Below are 22,200 nucleotides of genomic sequence, written 5' to 3' on the forward strand. Positions count from 1 at the left end.
TGATGAAGGAAATGCAATGGATGTTGTCTATATGAATTTTAAGAAAGCATAAGGTACCACACAAAAGGCTGGTTAACAAAATTAAAGCTTATGGCATAGGAAGGCGAGTGTGCAATTCGATTTTTAAAAAATGGCTTAAGGACAGAAAGCAGTGAGTCATGGTAGATGTTTCTTTTTGAACTGGAGGGTGGTAGACAGTGGTGTTCCCCCCCCACCCAAACCCCCCACCACCAAGGGTCAGTGCTAAGACCACTTGCAGAACACCTTCGGTCTGTCCGCAAGCATGACCCAGACCTCCCTGTCGGTTGTCATTTCAACACTCCACCCTGCTCTCATGCCCACATGTCTGTCCTTGGCCTGCTGCATTGCTCCAGTGAAGCTCAACGCAAACTGGAGGAACAGCACCTCATCTTCCGACTAGGCACTTTACAGCCTTCCGGACTGAATATTGAGTTCAACAATTTTAGATCATGAACTCTCTCCTCCATCCCCCTTTTTCTTCTCCAATAATTTATATAGATTTTTCTTTTCCCACCTCTTTCCATTATTTTTAAATGTATTTCCATCCATTGTTTTATCTCGACCTTTTAGCCTAGTTCAATTCCTTCACCCCACCCCCACTAGGGCTTTCTACCCTTAATTAGCACATTCCTTAGATAATATCACCACCTTCAACACCTCTTTGTCCTTTTGTCTGTGACATCTTTTGGTTATCTCCACCTATCACTGGCCCTTTATCCAGCTCTACTTGTCCCCCCCCAACTAAACCAGCTTATATTTTTACTTCGTTCTGTTGAAGAGTCATACGGACTCAAAACGTCAACTATGTTCCTCTCTGCAGATGTTGCCAGACCTGCTGAATTTTTCCAGGTATTTTTATTTTTGTTTAAGACCACTGCTTGTTTTGCTATAACTTGGATCTTGGAATACGGAGTAAAATTTCCTGATGATACCAAACTTAAAGTGGCCTGCAACAGGACAAGGAATAGGCTAGCAGAATAGGCAAACAAATGGCAGATTGATCTTTGAAGGTGGCAGGACATATTGAAAGTGTGGTTAAACAAGCATAAGGGATCTTGAGCTTCATAAACAGAGGGATCAAGTACAAAAATAGTTATGCTGAACCTTTATAAAGCTCTGGTTAGGTCCCAACCAATTCTGGTCACACTTTAGGAAAGTTGTGAAGGTACTTGATAGGATGCAGAGATTTACCAGAATGGTTGCAGGGATGGTGCTGGTTTGGGGGTGGGGGGGTTGGATTTTGGTTACAAGTTTAGGTTGGAAAGCTAGGATTGTTCTCCTTGAAGTAAAGGAGTTGGAGGGGTGATTTGATCAAACTGTACAAGATTATGACAGGCTTATATAAGGGTAGACAAGGAAAATCTCTACCCATTAGTTGTTGGCAGAAGGACTAGGGGAGACAGATTTAAGGTTTTGGACAAGAGATGCATGGGAATTGTGAAGAAGAATGTGGTCACGGCCTGGAGCTCACTGCCCACATGGGTGTTGGATGTGGAAACAATCAATGATTTAATAAGAAAATCGGATGGGCACTTGAAGGAAATAAACTTGCAGGGCTACAGGGTCCAAACAGTTAGAGAGACTGATTGGATTGCTCCATGGAGAGCTGGCATGGACTCTATGGACCAAACGACCTCATTGTGCTGTAAATGACTATGAAAGATTTCTAGTACATTGCAACATTCAAAGAAAAAATACCATGCTACCATAACCTCTCAATCTCTTCCACATTTCCAAACAGTTTTTGGTGAAAGAAACCATATCCCTTTTGAATTTTGAAAAACTCAGTAGGTCTGACAGCATCAGTGGAGAGAAAGGCAGAGTTAACGTTTCAAGAGCTAAGAGAAGTACAAATGTGGTGAAATGTATACTGTTTAAGGGGGGGTGGAATAATTGAAGGTGGATAGAAGGCCAGCAATAGGTGGAGGCAAAGGAGAGATTCACCTGTTACATCCCCCTTAAACAGTATATATTTCACCACATTTGTACTTCTCTTTAGCTCTGAAAAAGTCATATGGACTCGAAACATTAACTCTGCCTTTCTCTCCACTGATGCTGTCAGACCTGCTGAGTTTTTCCAGCATTTTTTGTTTTTGTTTGACTGCCAGCATCTGCAGTATTTTGCTTTTACCCCTTTTGAATTTCATTGCTATCCAGCTGCACCATTTCCCTGTTCCTCACATTCTATCACCTAGGCAAAGCAGGGATCGGTGTTACTGTATTTTATTTTGGATGAGGGCTAAGGACTCCAGCAGCACAAAAAAGGGCCATTCAGCCCATTATGCTTCTGTCTGCTCTTTAAAAGAGTCATCTAATTAGTTCCAGTCCCCACTACTTCCCCATAATTCAATTGTCTTTTCCTCAAGTAGTTCTTCAATTTGCTTTTGAAAGTTATCGCGAAATCTGCTTCCGTCGCCCTTTCAGGCAGTACATTCAAGATTGTAATGACTCTGCATAAAAAAAATCTCATCTCCCCTCTTATTATTTTGCCAATAGAAAATAAACTCTATCAGGAGGAGGGTAAGAAATGGAAAAATTGAGGACATCATAAAAGGATCAATGAGATGTACTGATGCACACTATCTCGTCAATACTGTACTTTTCCCTCTCCACTCTATCACCAAGACTGGCTGATTCACTGACAAGCTATATAAGCTTACAGCTTGGATCTCATGACCAATCCGCACAAGTCTTATTCTGATGCTTCAATGAAGGTAATTGGGATCAATAATTATGAAATACTGCAAATGAAATATTGTATAAATTGTACACAAAATGCACAGAAAGCAAAACTGTAAGGGACACTATTTCAACCAGGTTTATTAGCATAGCGGTTCCTTGATTTTATTAGTCCTCTCTGCACATCTGAATGGTATACAGTTTGCCTGTACGTGATAGTTCATCATTGTAGATCAATTGTTGCTGGACAAAACTACAAAATAACATTTTACATTTTAAAAACGTTTGCCATTTTATTTGCAACTATTTTAAATACAAAGAATATAGACAGATATATTTCCCATTTATAATTTCATGTAAACAAAAGTAGCAGAAATGTATACAACAGAGTTTTTTTCCTCCAATCTGACCGATCAATGAATTAAATGGTAGTTTGTGTATTATTGATTAAAAAGTTCTTGCTAATTCATATTAACTAAAGCTCAAACTCCTTAGATCTGTTAACAATTGCAATAAAGTCAATCATCCATCAGCTTATCCTGACCCTGTGGTTGAACACTGAATAAAACTTCAAAACATGGTCCCAATGCATTTCCAGAGGCATTAGTTTAGTACAGGATACAATTCGGCTCTGGGGTGCGCTTTTTCTGTAGTGAAAAATCTATTCATAATTTGAGGAGGGAAGAAATGGAAAAAAAAAGAACCAAATGATTTTGAAATCAATAATTTCCCCCATTTTTCACACATGGTTTAAGCGGCATTAAGGGCACTCTCATTAAAAGGTGGCATGTCGTTGTGTCAGACAACTGAACCCCTGTGCTTTAGAGTACATGTCACAGTCACATTTTCAAAAACTGCACAGCCAATAGCTGAAATTACTGACACTGACTGGTTACCATGTTCCTTTTCTTCCCCCATTTTTTTTTCTTGTACATGGTTAAGTTAATCAGAACAGCAGTTGTTGGAACTGTGTGCAACATTTTGTTTTCCATTGTGGTTGTTGTTGAAAAAGTAGTCTGCAAATAGCTTTAATCGTTATCTTCTTCCTCTTCTTCACTATCCTCAATTCCCTCACTGTCTTCCTGATCCTCCTCCTCCTCTTCCGTCTCTGGAATATCCCACTGTGGATGAGTTTCTGGTACTTGCTTCGCCTCTTGGACTTCAAACTGAACAGAAAGATGAACAAAATCATGCAAATAGAAACTCATTAAATATGAAGCATGCCAGATAAACAAAAGTAATTCCCCAAGTATGAGTAATTTTTAAGAAATAATTAACCTTGAACTGAAAAAGGGGTTTTAGCAGATTTGAGGTTAATTCAATTCCCTTGGAGAATTTTATCTCCTTTGAGGAATACAATGAACTTGCTATTCTCACCCTCTCCCTCCACTCAATCAAATGACACCAGGTAACAAATTAAAGTTAAAAGATTTTCCAGCAAGTCACATTACAAATTGCATCTGAAATTCAGATCGAATGTTTCGCTTCCCAACTTTAAGGTTACTAATTAATCTTCCGAATATACCTGAATTACTGGACCTTCATCATCTCGCTCTGGAATATAAAGCTAGTCTCAATAATTGTGACCATGAAACTATCATTGATTGTCGTAAAAACTCACCTGGTTCACTAATGCCCTTCAGGGAAGGTGATCTGCCATCCTTACAAAGGTCTGGCCTACATGTGATCCCAGACCCACAGCAATGAGGTTAACTCTTAAATGGCCTCTGAAATGGGCTAGCAAGCTATGTAATTCAGAAACACCGGGCATATTGCATTCTACAATTTTTTTAATATTCTTTCATGGGATGTGGGCATCACTTGCATGGCCAGCAGTTGTTGACCATCCCTAACTGCCCTTGCTTCGGGGCAGCTAAAATCCAGCTTCTTTCAATTCTTCAAAGGCAGCTTTTTCATGTCACTCAAGGCTAACTAACCCTACTTAATCTCTGACAAAAGGTCATCAACTTGAAAAGCCAACTCTGCTCTTCTCCCCAGATGCTACCAGACCTGCTGAGTACTTCCAACATTTCCTGTTTTTACAGCTTAGCTGAAGGACTAAAGATGAACCATCAAAGCTATCAAGTGTTGGCATCATCTCCTCTAACCTCATATAGATCTTCTTCATTGCCAAAGCTGGCTCTTGGAAATATCATTTCTATTCCATGGTGAAAACTTATTTTCCCCTAAACAATCAGTAAGTCTATAAAGCCCAGGACTGTTCTAAACAACCATTTCTCCCCTAACTCCAGGAAATTATCCAGCACCTCTCTTTCCACTCCTAGGTTGGATTCAGAAAGCAAACCCTGCAACCCAATAAATGATTCCTCTCACTTTTAGACTCTGAGTGCTTTCCCACCCTCACCCTTGAAATATTTCTCTATATATGCAATATTATTAACATCTTTTAACTTTCTCAGAAACAGAAAATAGGAGGAGTAGGTCATTCAGCCCTTTGAGCCTGCTCCACCATTCAATATGATCATGGCTGATCCTCTACCTCAATGCCATACTCCTGTTCTCTCCTCATACCCCTTGATGCTTTTAGAGTCTAGAAATCTATTTCCTTCTTAAATATATTCAGTGACTTGGGCTCCACAGCCTTCTGTGGTAGAGAATTCCACAGGCTCACCACCCTCCCTGTGAGGTTTCTCCTCATCTCAGTTCTAAATGGCCTACCCTGCATCCAGAGACTGTGACCCCTTGTTCTAGACCCCCGCAGCCAGAAGAAACATCAGCCCTGCATTCAGTCTGTCCAGCCCTGTCAGAATTTTATACGCTTCAATGAGATCCCCTCTCATTCTTCTAAACTCCAGTGAATACAGGTCCAGTCTGCCCAATCCCTCCTCATACGATAATCCTGTCATCCCAAGAATCAGTCTGGTGAACCTTCGCTGCACTCTCTCTCTCTCTCTGGCTTTCTTAGGTAAGGAGACCTAAACTGCACACAATACTCCAGATGTGGTCTACAGCTGCAGCAAGACCACCTTGCTCCTGTACTCAAGGCCAACATACCATTTGCCTTCTTAACTGCTTGCTACATCTGCATGCTTGCTTTCAGTGATTGGTGTACAAGGACACCCAGGTCCCTTTGTATATCAACATTTCCCAATTTATAATTATTCAAATAATAATCTGCCATTCTGTTTTTCCTACCAAAGTGGATAACTTCACACTTACCCATGCTATACTGCATCTGTCATGTATTTGCCCACTCACTCAACTTGTCTAAGTCACCTTGAAGCCTCCTAACATCCTCCTCACCACTCAAATTTCCACCAAGTTTTGTCTCATCAGCAAACTTGGAAATATTTTACATTTGGTTCCCTTATCCAAATTATTGATTATATATGGTGAATAGCTGGGGCTCAAACACTGATCCCTGCGGTACCCCACTAGCCACCGCCTGCCACTCTGAAAAAGACCCATTTATTCTTATTCTCTGTTTCCTGTCTGCTAACCAATTCTTATTCCATGCCAGCATATTATCCCCAATCCTATGTGCTTTAATTTTGCACACTAACCTCTTATGTGGTTCTTTATCAAAAGCTTTATGAAAATCCAAATACACCACATCCACTGGTTCTCCCTTATCAAGTTACATGCAAGTTACATCCTGTTCCTTATTAACTTAAGATCTTTTCCAATTCTAATTGATGTAGATTTTTTTCCTCAATATTCACAAACATCATTGGGAATATGCAAGAATGGCTATTGGTTTACACCCGGTTTTCCTGGAACAGCTCAATAACATAGATAGGTGCAAGTTTGGATGATCTAAGGAGAAGGCTAGTGGGAGCAGAAGATTATGGACAAGAGAAATTTAAAAGAACAGGGCCAGTTAAAAGTGAGTGTTACAACAGGGAGACAAACATTCTGTAAGATTGCACTCTCAAGTCATCTCAACCCAATCTTAGCCAAGGAACAAAAAGTTAGCATGCAAATACAGCAGGCAAGTAAAAAGGCAAATGGCATGCTGGCCTTTACTGCAAAAGAATTGGAGTACAAGAATAATGAAGTTTTGCTACAATCGTACAGGCCTTTGGTGAGATTGCAACTCAAATAGTGTGTGTAGTTTTGGTTTCCATTGCTAAGAGGATATACTTGCATTGCATGCGTTCAGCAAAGGCTCATAAGATTGGTTCCTGGGATGAGACTCTGAGTAAATTGGGTCTGGATTCTCTGGAGTTTAGAAGAATGAGAGGTGATCTTGAAACACAAGATTCTGAAGGGCCTTGAGTGTGCAACCTCAATGGAATAAGAGAGTTTGGTGATCTGAGGGAAACTTAAATATCTTTCTAAAAATCTAATATTGTTTGTATTTAACAGTTAACCACAAGTACTATTTAAATCCTAAGTCTCATCCAGGGACCTAAACAGGGAGATAGAAGCTATCCACTGGCAGCATCTGAAATAGTTAATTAAGGAAACTAGCTTGAACTGGTCATGCTGTACCTCGGCTCAGCGAGTCCCTTTGTTTAGAACATATAAATTCAGACATTCTCAATGCGACCAGCACTGAGTGTAGGACCTCAACAGAGGGTGAATGTTTGGTGAGCTGAGGAAGTTCAGTGAGATGGGGAGGGAGATGCTTCTTTGCTTTTTCTAACATTTTCATCCTGTAGGAACTGGTTCTTGCTCTACTAAAGGGGAAGCTAGCTAGCAGTTTGGTGAGTATCTGGTAAGTGGTCAAGATCTGTTCTATTCCTAAGCTTTAAAATACCACAGGAATTTGTGATAAGATTAATGTATATAAGAAAACAAATAACTGAATAAAGTAATTAATTAAAACACATTTGTATGGCAGGAAAAGTGATATCTCATGGCTGTAGGACGTGGGAGCTCCTGCTTACCAGGGCAAGCACATCTGCAGTAAGTATCTGTGGCTTGAGGAGCTTCGGCACAGAGGTGAAGGATGTTCCCGATGGTGGGGGAGTCCAGAACCATGGGGTCACAGTCTGAGGATACGGGGTACCCTATTTAGGACTGAGATGAGGAGAAATTTCTTCAACCAGAGAGTGGTGAGCCTGTGGAATTCGCTACCACAGAAAGTAGTTGAGGCCAAAATATTGTATGTTTTCAAGAAGGAGTTAGATGTAGCTCTAGGGGCGAAAGGGATCAAAGGATATGGGGACAGGCTATTGAGTTGGATGATCAGCCATGATCATAATGAATGGCGGAGCAGGCTTGAAGGGCCAAATGGCCTACTCCTGCTCCTATTTTCTATGTTTCTATGAGTCATTGAGCTGGAGGTTGAGCTGCAGACAGAGCGACATATCAGGGAGGAGGAAAGTTACCTGGTCACTTTGTACCAGGAGGAGGTCACACCCGTTAGGATGGGATCTTCTGATTTGGAAGGTGGTCAGGGACAGGAGGATGTGACTGCAGCAGAGGCAAGTAAGGGGATCCAGAGGTCAGGAATGCAGGAGTGTTAGCTTCTGCAATTGCCCAACAGGTTTGAGGTTCTTTCAGCTTGTTTGGATAAGAGTGGGTGCTGCAGGGTGGATGAGCTGACTGAACATGGCACTGTGATACAGGAAGCCATTCAAGCAGGGAGAGCACAAAGGAATGTAGGGGACAGTATAGTGAGGGGGAATGATACTGTTCTCTGTAGCAAGGAGCGAGAGTCCAGATGGCTAATGTCTGCCCGGTGCCAAGGTTTGGGACATTTGCTCAGGGCTGGAGAGGAACTTGCAGTGGGAGGGGGAGGATCCAGTGGTCATGGTCCATATAGGTACCAACAACTTAGGTTGATGAGGAAGGAGGTTCTGCATGGTCAGTATGAGGAGATGGGCACTAAATTAAGCAGAACTTCAAAGGTAATAGTTTCCGGATTATTACCTGTGCCATGTGCTGATTGGCATAAAACAAATAAGATTAGAGAAATGAATGCATGGCTCAAAGGCTGGTGTGGGAGAACTGAGTTCTGGTTCATGGGGCACTGGCACCAATGCTGGGGAAAGTGGGATCTGTACCATTGGCACGGTCTACACCTGAACCATGCTGGGATTGGTGTCCTCGCAAGCCGCATAACTAGGCAGGTAGAGAGGGTTTTAAACTAAATAGTGGGAGCTAGGGATCAAATTTGGGAAAATGTGGTAAACCAATGAGTAGAGACAAGGCAAGAGAGAAAGGTACTAATATGGGAAATGATAAACAGGCCATGACAGGAAGCGACAGAGTACAAATCTAAGAGTAAATCAGCAGATAAGGCTGGACGCTACAAAAATAATAAAAGGACAAAACTAAAGGCTCTGGTGTCTAAATGCACGTAGCATTCGAAACAAAACAGATGAACTGATAAAGCAAATAGAAATAAATAAGTATGATCTGATAGCCATTACAGAGACATGGACACAGGATGACAGGTTGGAACCTGAATATTGAAGGGATTAATTGATAGTGAAGGCTCACACCCCTAGTTGCGGTGGTAATATGATTGAATTTTATGTTCATTTTGAGGGAGAGAAGAGTGCATGCAAGACTAATATTTTAAATTTAAATAAAGGTAATTATGAGGGCATGAGAGTGGAGCTAGCGAAAGTGAACTGGCAAATAAGGTTAAGGAATAGGTCAATAGAGAATCAGTGGCAGACATTTAAAGGGATATTTCAGAATACACAGAATATATACATTCCAATGAGAAAGAAAAGTTCCAAGAGGAGGGCCCACCATCTGTGGTTAACTAAAAAAGTTAAAGACAGTATCAAACTTAAAGAAAAAGTATATTGTTGCGCAAAACTGGGTGACAGGTTAGAAGATTGGAAAGAATATAAAGAACAGCAAAGAATGACAAAGATTAAGAAGGAGGGAAAAATTAGAGTACGAGAGAAAGCTAGCAAGTAATATAAAGAGGTTTCTATATAAGGGTTTCTATAGATATTTAAATAAGAAGAATTAACAAAGTGAAAAAACAAAAACAGAATTACCTGGAAAAACTCAGCAGGTCTGGCAGCATTGGCGGAGAAGACAAGAGTTGACGTTTCGAGTCCTCATGACCCTTCAACAGAACTCAGTGAGTTCTGTTGAAGGGTCATGAGGACTCGAAACGTCAACTCTTGTCTTCTCAGCCGACGCTGCCAGACCTGCTGAGTTTTTCCAGGTAATTCTGTTTTTGTTTTGGATTTCCAGCATCCGCAGTAGTTTTTTGTTTTTAACAAAGTGAATGTTGGTCCTATAGAAAGTGCGTCCAGGGAATTGATAATGGAAAGTAGAGAGTTGGCAGATGAATTAACCAGGTATTTTGCTTCAGTCTTCACTATAGAGGACACAAGTGATATCCCAGAAATAGCTGTAAATCAGGAAATGGGAGGGAGAAACTCAGGAAAATTACAATCACCAAGAAAATGGTATAAAGCAAATTGTTGGGGCTACGGGCTAACAAATCCCCAGGTCTGGATAGACTTCAACCTGAGGTCTTGAAAGAAGTGGCTAGTGAGATAGTTGATTTTAATTTTTCCTAGATTCAGGGAAGGTTCCATTGGATTGCAAAATAGCAAATGTAACTCCTTTGTTCAAAAAAAAGGTGGGGGGGGGGACGGGGGGGACAAAAAGCAGGAAACTACCAGCCAGTTAGCCTAACATCTGTCATAGGGAATATGTTAGAAGCTATTATTAAAGATGTTATAGTAGGACACTTAGAAAAGTTTAAGGCAATCAAGCAGAGTCAACATGGTTTTGAAAAAGGGAAATCAAGTTTGACCAATTTATTTGAGCTCTTTGAAGGAGTCACATGTGCTGTGGATAAATGGGAACCGGTGGATGTACTGTACTTAGATTTCCAGAAGGCATTTGATAAAGTACCACATCATAGGTTATTGTGGAAAATAAAAGCACATATTGGCATGGATAGAAGATTGGCCAGCTAACAGGAAGCAGAGAGATGGCATAACGGGTCTTTTTCTGGTTGGCAGGATGTGACAAGTGGTGTGCCACAGGGGCCTCAACTTTTTACAATTTATATAAATGACTTGGATGAAGGGACTGAAGAAATGGTGGCTAAATTTACTGATGACACAAATATAGATAGGAAAGTAAGTTGTGAAGAGGACATAAGGAAGCTACAAAAGGACATAGATAGGTTAAGTGAGAGAACAAAGATCTGGCAAATGGAATATAATGTGGGCAAATGTGAAAGTGTCCATTTTGGCAGGAAGAATAAAAATTATCTAAATGGTGAGAAATCTCAGAGTTCTGAGATTCAGAGGGATCTGGGTGTCCTAGTGCATGAATCACAAAAGGTTAGTATGCAGGTACAGCAAGTAATTAGGAAAGCTAATAGAATGTTATCGTTTATTACGAGGGGAATCAATTACAAAAGTAGGGAGGGTTATGCTTCAGTTGTACAGGGCACTGGTGAGACCACATCTGTATTGTGTACAGTGGTGGTTTCCTTATTTAAGGAAAGATGTAAATGCATTAGAAGCATTCGAGAGAAGGTTTACTAGACTAATACCAAGGATGGGCGGGTTTGTCTTATGAGGAAAGGTTGGATAGGTTAGACTTGTATCCACTGGAGTTTAGAAGAGTAAGAGGCGACTTGATTGAAACCTTTAAGATCCTGAAGGGTCTTGACAGGGTGGTTGTGGAGAGGATGTTTCCTCTTGTGGGAGAATCTAGAACTAGGGGGGGGGTCAATGTTTAAAAACAAGTCACTCATTTAACATAGAGATGAGGGGAATTTTTTTCTCTCAAAAGTGTCATGAGTCTTTGGAACTCACTTCCTCAAAAGACGGTGGAAGTATGTTTTTAAGGCAGATCTAGATAGATTCTTGATTGACAGGGGGTGAAAGGTTATCGGGGGTAGGCTGAAATGAGAGGGTGAGGTTACAATCAAATCAGCCATGATCTTAATGAATGGCAGAGCAGGCTCGAGGGGCCTACTCCTACTCCTAATTTGTATGTCGACAAGGTAGACACGGAGATGTTGTTTCCACTGGCTAAGGAATCTATAATATGGGGGGAACAGACTCAAGATAAGAGGTTGATTATTAAGGGCTTAAGAAATGATGAAATGTCTTCTCTCAGAGGATTGTGAATCTTTGTAATTCTCTAACCCAGAGAATAGTGCAAGTTCCATCGCTGAGCATGACCAAGGCTGGGATGGGATAGGTTTCTGGTCTCTCAGGAAATCAAGGGATATGGAGAGCAAGCAGAAATCAGCAGTTGAGGCTGAAGATCATCCATGACCACAATGAATGGCAGAGCAGGCTCAAGGAGCCATATGGTCTACTCCTACTCCTATTTCTTATGTCATGTTCAAGACTGAAGTTGTACAGACTTGAGTAAAGACAACCAGAACTGAAGGGAAAGGAAACCTAAGGTGTAATTATGAGTCCGTAGGCAAGTGATGGAGCAGCCCAAGACACAGCCCTCTTTGTTGTCAAAGAGCTGCCAGAGCTGGTTGTGAAGAATGGTGGCCTCTGTGGCACCATTTCCACAGGTCAGCATTACAGGATTCCTGCAAGGAGGTGTAATCAATTTCAGGCCACAGTTGTACATTATGGTCACTGCAAGGTACCTGCAGATGACACTGCCTCTGTGCTAACCCAGATTCCAGGAAGGCAGTTAACCATGGTCACCAGTTAGGTGTGCCATGGCCTGCACAAATAGGCGTAAGCATTTTGGTAGGTACAGGAGATTTCATGGCAATATTGGCGGCTCAATCACCTTGACGTCTCTTTAATACAGCGCCATTGGAATGAGGAGTGAACATTTTGCCAGGCAAACTGCAGCATGTTCACCTATTTGCAGATGTAGCTGTGTGGATATCAGAGGGTGGACTGCCTTATACAGTCTGGCATCCCTCTTCCAAACATATCAGATAGGAAATATCATTTAAAACTCCTTGCTGCCAGTAGGGGTGTTGGGAGAAAATAATAATTTGACTTAATGACTCATGGAGCCACATGCCTACAGAAAAAAACAAACAAAATAGTGGCTTCAGGCATACTGAAAATAAAACCACCTTTATATTACTATATAACCTCCTCTTAAGTAAACTTACCACCATTCACCAGCTCTGGCTGTTCATTTTAAACTTGCATTTTGTCTAGTATCCATGCCAAAAAGGTGGAACCCGCCTGCATATCCATCACACTCAAATTAATACTACATTGAGGCAGATGCTTCCATTGCTGCCGATTCCCAGTCACAAGAAGATACATCAAGATGCAAACTTGTCACATACCTAGAAATATTGGGCTTTTGCTTATTATATTAATTATGGCTGTTGCAATACAATGAGAAATTAGAGATTGCAAATCCTGGGCTACACAGTACATTTCATCCTATGACTGCTTAATTCCAGTGGAGTTAATCTACTAGGTAGAACAGGCATCGGAAGCCATACAGAAATTGTCTATTGGAGCACAGACAAGTAGCTACAGAAAGACGAGAACATAGAAAGATTTTCTTTTACCTTTAATGGTCTAATTAGATCTAAACCCATGTACGAATCAGACCTCAGGATCACAGAGTATTGATAATTGCCAGGTTTATATGGTGCAGAGAATTTCAATTCAATCTGGGAGAAAAATGAGACAGGGTTAAAAAAAAACTCTAGAGCATCATTAAGTGTAGAAGACATGTAGGACTTAATAATCCATATTTAGTGTTCCATATCTACATAAAGGACAAACGTCGATTTTCATCTTTCATTGCTGAGCCAGATATAATATTAAACTATCACAATGCTTAAAATCAATTAAATTAATTGTTTTACAGTTTTTAATTCAATGAAACCAATTAACACTTCCCAAACATTAAAAGAAATCTGCTCAATAAATAAAACAAATCCATTTTGTGTAGACATAAACAATCCCACAAAATGTTACTAAAAAATTATTTTCCAAGGAACAGGTTTCTATGCTTGAGTTTAAAGGTTAAAAAAATTAAGCCAGTTTCACAGGCAAATCTTAATGGTTGAAAGGAGCTTTCTAAATCCCCAATGCCCCCTGCCCCCTCTCATTCCTTCTACAGTCCGTCCTCGCTTCATATCATGAAATTGGAGCAAACTAACAGAACAATTGAGTATTGCTGAAAAAAAAGACATCTCTTTTTTCATCAATACTCAAATTCTGTATTACCAAATGACTAACAGAATAATGCTGTGAAGTTAAAAAGCTGTCTATGAACTGAGATATTACATTGACACAACTTATGCTGAGCTGCACATATTAAAAAAAACAAAGTACAACAACAGCACAATGAACACTAGCCTCTATAAATCTGGTATCAACATTACTTTATGGAATCCATTGAGACCCACATAATTTTACTATGTTATAAAGTATTCACCACCAATGGCGTTTTAAAAAAATTAAACCATTTACCTCCTCTTCTTCTTGAAGAGTACATACATGATATGGCATTGATATTAATGCATGTTCTTTCCTGTCTGCGATGTAAAGCCACCACCACTCTTGTTTTTCCTGTCACAAAGAAAAGTTTACTGTAAAACACAAGTTCCTAGGGAGCTGGGATTCACAGTACAATTTCAGGTTCGCAATGTCAGTGAAACAGAAATGCTGATGCTCTCCTTGGACCAAAGGAGATTGTGGGGAAATTTGATAAGAGGTGTACAAGTTTGTGACCATTTTAGATAAGGAAGACAAAGAAAAGTTGATCTCATGAGCTGATGGTCCAAGGACTAGAGGACACAGATATAAGGCTTTGGGCAAGGGATGCAGATGTGAGGAAGAACTTTTTATGCCGCAAGTGGTAATGATCTGGAACTCGCTGCCTTCGAGGGTAGCGGATGTGCAGATGATCTATTATTTCAAAAGGAAATTGAACGGGCACTTGGGAAATAAGCTTGCACGGCTATGGGAATAGAGCAGGAGAACGGGACTGATAGGATTGCTCTCAGAGCTGGCATGGACTCAATGGACTGAATGATCCCCTTCTGTGCCGTAATGACTCTATTAAAGACATGACATAAATGCAAATTATTGATTCTGCATTCTTGCTATTTCACTTCCTGCTGCACTGTTGGAGGCAGCATCTTTCTCGCTCCTCTTCCCAGTCTTCACCACTTCAACTCATTGATCTTACAGCTACTTCATTAAAGTTCAAATAAAAAGTTGTCTGCATGTGTCTGACGTGCGAACACAAAAATGAAATATACTTAGGAATCCATCTGTGCAGGTGGTTAGCAGTGCGACGACAGAGAAGCCCCACTCAATGTATGTATTCAAATGGTACAGCCAAATCACTGCACTGAATCTCAGCATTCTAACAGGATATACAATACAGATGATCAATGCAGACTTTGCACGAACCTCAGGAAAGTATAGAGTATGAACTGGGTGGGTAATCTTTGATTTGGTTTCAAGTAGGGCCCGCTCTCTTCTTTGGATACTTTGCTGTAGTGCTTCCCACTCCTATTTGAAAAGAAATGCATTAAAAATCATAACTTTCACCTACAATATGGATAAGAACATGTAGATTTTTATACATAATTCTGATCATTCTGAATTGGTTTTTCATTTAAGTTGAGAAGCGTCTATTACTCCTGACCCGGGTTATTTTCTTCCCTTCCAAGTATGTGCAGCAGCTGCAATAAGAATAGCGATGAGCTAGCCTTTCAATTTCACACAGGTTAATGAACACACCACCTCAAATGGAGATGCGCATCCACTCAGCTTCCCAACAACAGATTAGAAGAATCATACAGACTCGAAACGTCACCTCGGTCTTTCTCTCCACAGATGCGGTCAGACCTGCTGAGCTTTTCCAGCAATTTTTGTTTTTGTTTCAGATTTCCAGCATCCGCAGTATTTTGCTTTTATCTTAGAAATTCAGCGAATTGGGAGGACTCAAAATTTCGTTCCTCCACTCAGGTGCAGCTAGTTGGTGCTCCTTTGTACTGTGCTACCATGTTGACTTGGTAGGTGATTTGGAGGGAGGGCACTGAAGGTACTTTAATTGACTTGGAGGCAAGTCCTTCAATAATCCATTCATTAAAGGCTTCAAAAAAATTAACTAAAAGACATTCAAATGAAATACACAGGGAAATGCACATTCAAGAAAGGAATTGATAATTTTTTGGATATTAGGGGCATCAAGAGAGAAAGCGGGAATATGGTGTTGAGATGGAGGATCAGTCATGATCATACTGAATGGCGGAGCAGGCTGGAAGGGCCAAGTGGCCTACTCCTGCTCCTAGTTTCTATGAAACATCATTCTGCTATAACACTTACAGGTGTTCATTTCAATCTCAAGATAAAAGCAAAATGCAGCAGATGCTGGAAATCTGAAAGAAAAACAGAAAATTCTGGAAAAACTCAGGTCTGGTAGCACCTGTGGAGAGAGAAACTGAGTTAATGTTTCAAGAATTTCTGAGCTCTGAAGAGTCATACAGACTCGAAATGTTAACTCTGTTTCTCTCTCCACACATGCTGTCAGGCCTGCCGAGTTTTTCCAGCATTTTCTGTTTTCATTTTGTTTCAATTTTGATCACTGCCATTAGCACCTCTTTTTTAGAGGCAAAAATGAAGTTATACACAGGAAAGCTTCACTAAAGAGAGTGTGAATTCCTATTCATAACGATTTTCTGCAGATCCTTTCTCAGTTTATGAGGTGGGTATTAAGGAAGGCATTAATAGAATGGTCAATTGTTGGGAGAAGGGGAGAGAATGCATGAGACTGGATTCTGAAGAATCTGAGGGATGGTGCTGGGGAGGTTAGGTATAGGGAGGGGAGCCAAGGAAATCAAAAATTTGAGGTGTTGGGAGACAGGGGGCCAATATTAGCCAGCAAGGATGTCTTCATTAGCTCAAGACGAAGACTCCAATGCACTCCTGGCTGGTCTCCCACATTCTATCTTCCGTAAACTTGAGGTCATCCAAAATTCTGCTGCCCATCTTAGTTCTTATCATGTCCCATTCCCCTTTCACCCCTATGCTCGCTGACCTACACTGGCTCCCAGTCAAGCAACATCTTGATTTTAAAATTCTCATTCTTGTTTATAAATCCCTCCCTGGCCTTACCCTTCCCTGTCTCTAATCACCTCCAGTTCCACAACCGAGATATCTCCACTTCTCTAATTCTAGTTTCCTGTGCAACCCCGATTTTAATCGCTCCACAACTGATGGTCCCAACTTCAACTGCCCATGCCCCAAACTCTGAATACTCTTCCTACACCTCTCTACCTCATTTCCCTCCTTTAAGACACCACTACCTACCTCTGATCAAGCTTTTGGTCATCTGACCTAATAACTCCTTAAATGGCTCAGCACCATACTTTGTTTTATTATGCTTCTGTGAAGCACCATGGGACGTTTTATTACATTAAGGGGGCTATATAAGTTGGGGTGGCGGACTAGAGGGATTTGTTGAAGGATATGATATAGGAAAGAGAGTTTGGACATCAAAAAATTCAATGTACTCAAGTAAATCGTGGGTTTTCTATGCATATTTTCTCCTCTTCAGAAAGAATCAACTCCTAACTGGGGTACAGTTCTACTTCAATCACTTTTTGCCAAGTGCAGCAAGCAACTGGGAAGGCAAATGGTATGTTGGCCTTCATCGCAAGGGGATTTGAGTACAGGAGTGAAGATGTCTTGCTGCAGTTGTATTGAACCTTGGTGAGACCTCACCTGGAGTATTGTGTACAGTTCTGGACCTCTTATCTAAGGAGAGAGATACTTGCCATAGAGGGAGTGCAACGGAAGTTCAGCAGATTAATTCCTGGGATGGTGGGATTGTTTTATGAAGAGAAACTGGGTTTGCATTCGAGATTCGGAGAATGAGGAGTGTCCTCACTGAAACTTACAAAATTCTTACAGGGCGTGCGACAGGGTAGGTGTAGATAAGATGGTTCCCCTGGCTGGTGAGTCTAAAACCAGGGGACATAATCTCAGGATAAGGGGTCGGCCATTTAAGACAGAGCTGAGGAGAAATTTCTTCACTCAGGAGGGTGGTGAGCTTTGGAATTCTCTACCCCAGAAGGCTGTGAAAGCTCAATTATTGAGCATGTTCAAGACAGAAAGCGATAGATTTCTGGAGACTACTGACATCAAGGGATATGGAAATGGAGTGGGAAAGTAGTGATGAGGTAGATGATCAGCTATGATCTAATTGAATGGTGGAGCAGGCTCGACAGGCTGGATGGCTTACTCCTGTTCCATCTCACTCAAATTTCGACACCGAGTGATGGCAGGATTTTCAGCCACAGGTAACACTACAGTTGACCCTCATCTTGTCGTTACCCATATCCATGATACAGTCCAACAGGTATGCACTGGTTGATTTCCCCCTTTTCCAACCAGGGACTTTTGAGTCCAATTGTATTCTACTACCTTCCGACTAGACCCAAGATTCAAACCATCAGGAAACACAAGCACTCTTCTGGCCAAGGTTTAATAAAATTTTTGAATCAGGAAATAACCATTAGACCCAACCAGCATATCCTGTTCTATCCCTATTCCATTTATCTTCTTCCTCATTAAAGCCTCCCAATCTCACTCCAAAATCATGTCTAGTTGCCTCCTGAAAGCACCTCTTGGAGGGTCATCCAACATACAGCCCCCTGGACCAGTGTCTGGCCCACCAAGAGTTTCTATCCAGCCACAGACCAGTGTTCAAAATACAGGAAAGTGGAAGTGACAGATTCTGAAAAGAGTTGCTCCTCCAATCTCAGGCTCTTTCCCTCTGATGTTCGCTGCTGAAAGACTCACTAGTGAGAATGGGAGAGAAGCAGTCTGTGATTGGAGGAGCAGTAAGCAGTGGGAAGGTGAGTGTCAGTGCTCAGCCTGAGCTGGTCCACGATTCTTACTCATTAAGGTCACATTTCAAAACTAAAAGCTTTGCAGCTAAAAATGGCAATACTCCACTCAGCAGTGTCCCAGAAGCACATCTAAGAAACAGACTCTCCCTCAGGGAGGTCATGCATTTCAGCTCCATCCAGTTTGGAGTTAAAGACATGGATTTGAACAGTGCACCCAGAGATGTAAACAAGCCAAAAGGAAGTCCGTTTTTTTCAGCCTGAGGCTTGGGGTGGGGTGCTAAAAAAAGAGGTTGCGAGAGAGGGGGCTGCCTGCCGGAGTGAGGGGGAGGGGGAAACTGACTGCTGGAGGGGTGGGAACAGTCAGTTGATAGTGTCCTCTTTGATTTTCTGCATAGGTATCAAATGCATAATGGGCAATTGTTTTAGCAATGTCAGGTCATTTAGGAATCACCCACCACCTTGGTGCACAGCACCTACAATGCCAGGTATCTCACTAAATCAATGTTCAACATTGTGACAATAAATTAAGCTAATAAACTGTCTTCCCATTTGAAGCTTGTTCATAAAAATGCACATTTTTTGATTAATAGAGATAAATTTCTAATGCCTTACTTTCCAAAGTTGGCTCACCAGCCCCTTGAGAAAAAAAATTGAAATGTGACCCCTCATGCAAAGAAGCTGGACACTGCTGATCTATACAATTGACTGAAATGAACATGCTAAATAACTTATCCCACAAATCAATTATTTTTCAAATTTGGAAAATAATGTACAACTTCCCTTCCCCTCCCGATATAAAGTAATTTAAAATATTTCCACGCTTCTGCAGTTACAGTGGAAATACAATATAATTTCACTGTCAGGACTAAAACTTGAAGAAATTAAAAGGGCTCTCCCTGGAAGTAACAAACTCTGCTCGTCTATGGATCCTATTTACACTGGTGTAGCATTAATGGAAAGCTGTTTCACGCAATGTGAATGCATCTTAAAAGTTACTTCAGTGGTAAAAGGTCTTTTAATATTCACAATTAGAATTTCAGATTTCTTTAGCGGGGAAAGGGATTGAAAGGCCTTTAAAAAATTAAAGTTATATGCTGCATTAATTGCCACTGGAGCTCAATTAAAAGGTTTTATTCTCCAAACAATATCTTGACTCCAGTTAACCTTCAGTCCAAATGAATAATTGAACATATCTCACTCCAACATTTCCGAATGATCACTGAAATGGGACCAGCATTATAGAGAGATCAGAGCTGCCAATCATCTCCTGCAAAACTTTTAAGTTACTATTTTTTTTCTTTTGAAGTGAATGTTGGCAAAAAACATTAAAAAAAAGTGGCAATGAAAAGCTTGTCTTGAACATGGCTGCTTGGAACTCAGAACCAACAGAAGTTAAGAACAGACCACAGGCTGTAGATACAATCTCTGTTAATCCATATCAAACAATAATAAAGTTACAGGGAGGTTTACACTTTCAAACATTTGGCCTTTAGCAATCTACATTTATATGTTTTTTTTAAATTTAATCTTTCATGGGATGTGGGCGTTGCTGGCTGGGCCAGCATTTATTGCCCATTCCTAATTGGTGGTGGTAATGAGCTGCTTTCTTGAACCTTTGCGGTGCATGTGGTGTAGGCACACCCACAGTGCTGTTAGGGAGGGAGTTCCAGGATTTTGACCCAGTGAAGGAACGGCGATATGGTTCCAAGTCAGGATGGTGCGTGACTTGGAGGGGGAACTTCCAGGTGGTAGTGTTCCCATACATCTGCTGCCCTTGTTCTTCTTGGTGGTAGAGGTCATGGGTTTGGAAGGTGCTGTTGAAGGAACTTAGGTAAGTTGCTGCAGTGCATCTTGTAGATGGAACATACTGCTGCCACTGTGCATCGGTGATGGAGGGAGTGAATGGGTGCGAATCAAGCAGGCTGCTTTCTCCTGGATGATGCTGAGCTTCTTGAGTGTTGTTGGAGCTAGACTCATCCAGGCAAGTGGAGAGTATTCGATCACAATCCTGATGTGTGCCTTGTCAATGGCTTTGGGAAGTCTGGGAATTGCTACAGAATTCCTAGCCACTGAGTGCTCTTGTAGCCACAGTATCCATAAGGCTAGTCCAGTTCAGTTTCTGGTTAATGGTAATCTCCAATATGTTGATAGTGGGGGATTCAGTGATGGTATTGCCAAGGAATGTCATGGAATGATGGTTAGATTCTCTCTTGTTGGAAATGGTCATTACCTGGCACTTGTGTGGCGTGAATGTTACTTGCCACTTGTCAGCCCAAGCCTGGATATTGTCCAGATCTTGCTGCATTTGGACTTGGACTGCTTCAATATCTGAGGAGTCATGAATGGTGCCGAACTTTATGCAATTTTCAGTGAACATAACTTATGACCCTATGAGGGTGGTGGCGGGGAAGTGAGAGGAAGGTCATTGATGAAGCAGTTGAAGATGGTGGGGCCTAGGACACTACACCGAGGAGCTTCTGCAGCAATGTCCTGGTACCTCCAACAACCACAACCATCTTCCTTTGTGCTAGGTATGACTCCAGCCAGCAGAGAGCCTTCCCCTCGATTCACACTGACTTCAGTTTTCCGAGGGCTCCTTGATGCCACACTCGGTCAAATGCTGCCTTGATGTCAAGGGCAGCCACTCTCACCTCATCTCGAGTTCAGCTCTTTCGTCCATGTCTGAACCAAGGCTGTAATGAGGTCAGGAGTCGAGTGGCCCTGGCGGAACCCAAGCTGAGTGTCAATGAGCAGGCTATTGCTGAGTAAGGGCCGCTTGATAGCACTGTCGATGACACCTCCCATCACTTTGTTATTAACCTGAATTACTGAAGATAAATTGGGAGAATGTGAAGAGTCATACAGACTCGAAATGTTAACTGTTTCTCTCTCCACAGACCCTGCTAGGCCTGCTGAGTTTTTCCACATTTTCTGTTCTTATTTCAGAATTCCAGCATCCGCAGTATTTTGCTTTCAGCTTTCAAGATATTTTGATATCTACTTCTTCCCCGTTTACACAACAAAAATTATTCCCTAGCCGATTAAGCAAGTAGCCTATAATGGGGTCTTTTGCCAGTTCTCCTCAATAAACATCCACCAGGAGGGTGAACGAGAGCCACAAACCTTACAGAGGAAATTATTTCTCTGTATCCACCCCGTTGAACATTTTATCATTTTAAAAGCAGGAGAAAATGAATCCAGCCAATTACCACCCTATCAGTCATTAGCAACGTGATGGAAGGAATCAATAACAATAATCTGCTCTCCAATTCACAGTTCAGGTTCTACTTGGCCCCAGGCCTCATTTTAAAAAATATATATTCTTTCATTGTAGCCAGGCCATTTCAGAGGCCACATTATATGGGTCTAGAGTCACATGGAGGCCAAACCAGGTAAGGACAGTGGATTTCCTTCCATAAAGGGCATTAGTGACCAGATAGGTTTTTTACTACAAACTATGATGGTTTCATGGTCACCATAACTGAGACTAGCTTCCAATTCCGGATTCATTGATCAAATTTAAATTCCAGCAGATGCCATGGTGGAATTTGAACCAGTGCCTCCAGAGCATTAGCCTGGGCCTCTGGATTACTAGTTCAGTGACATTACCACAACGCCACAATCTATCTCATTGCAGTCTTAGTCCAAACGTAGAAAAAACAGCTGAATTCCCGAGGGCAGTTGACAGTGACGGCCCTTGACATAAAGGCAACGTTTGACAAAGTATGACGTCAAGGAGCCCTAGTAAAATTGAAATCAACGGGAATCCA

The 22,200-nt window shown here is 41.4% G+C and overlaps 1 protein-coding gene across 1 annotated transcript in view; it reads right to left on the minus strand.

The window, feature by feature from the left end:
* Nucleotides 1-2,816: 2,816 nt before the first annotated feature.
* The window catches only part of sec63 (SEC63 homolog, protein translocation regulator), a 105,285-nt gene continuing 85,901 nt past the window's right edge, over nt 2,817-22,200 (minus strand). Inside the window, exons 18-21 of the mRNA XM_078542509.1 lie at nt 14,982-15,083; nt 14,034-14,132; nt 13,121-13,225; nt 2,817-3,866 (exon numbers count right to left, since the gene is read on the minus strand). Of these exons, the coding sequence (XP_078398635.1) occupies nt 3,729-3,866; nt 13,121-13,225; nt 14,034-14,132; nt 14,982-15,083 (444 nt within the window). The 3' untranslated portion in view covers nt 2,817-3,728. The remainder of the gene's footprint in view (nt 3,867-13,120; nt 13,226-14,033; nt 14,133-14,981; nt 15,084-22,200) is intronic.

Source organism: Cetorhinus maximus, chromosome 5 (genome assembly GCF_964194155.1).
Source record: "Cetorhinus maximus chromosome 5, sCetMax3.hap1.1, whole genome shotgun sequence".
NCBI lineage: Eukaryota > Metazoa > Chordata > Chondrichthyes > Lamniformes > Cetorhinidae > Cetorhinus > Cetorhinus maximus.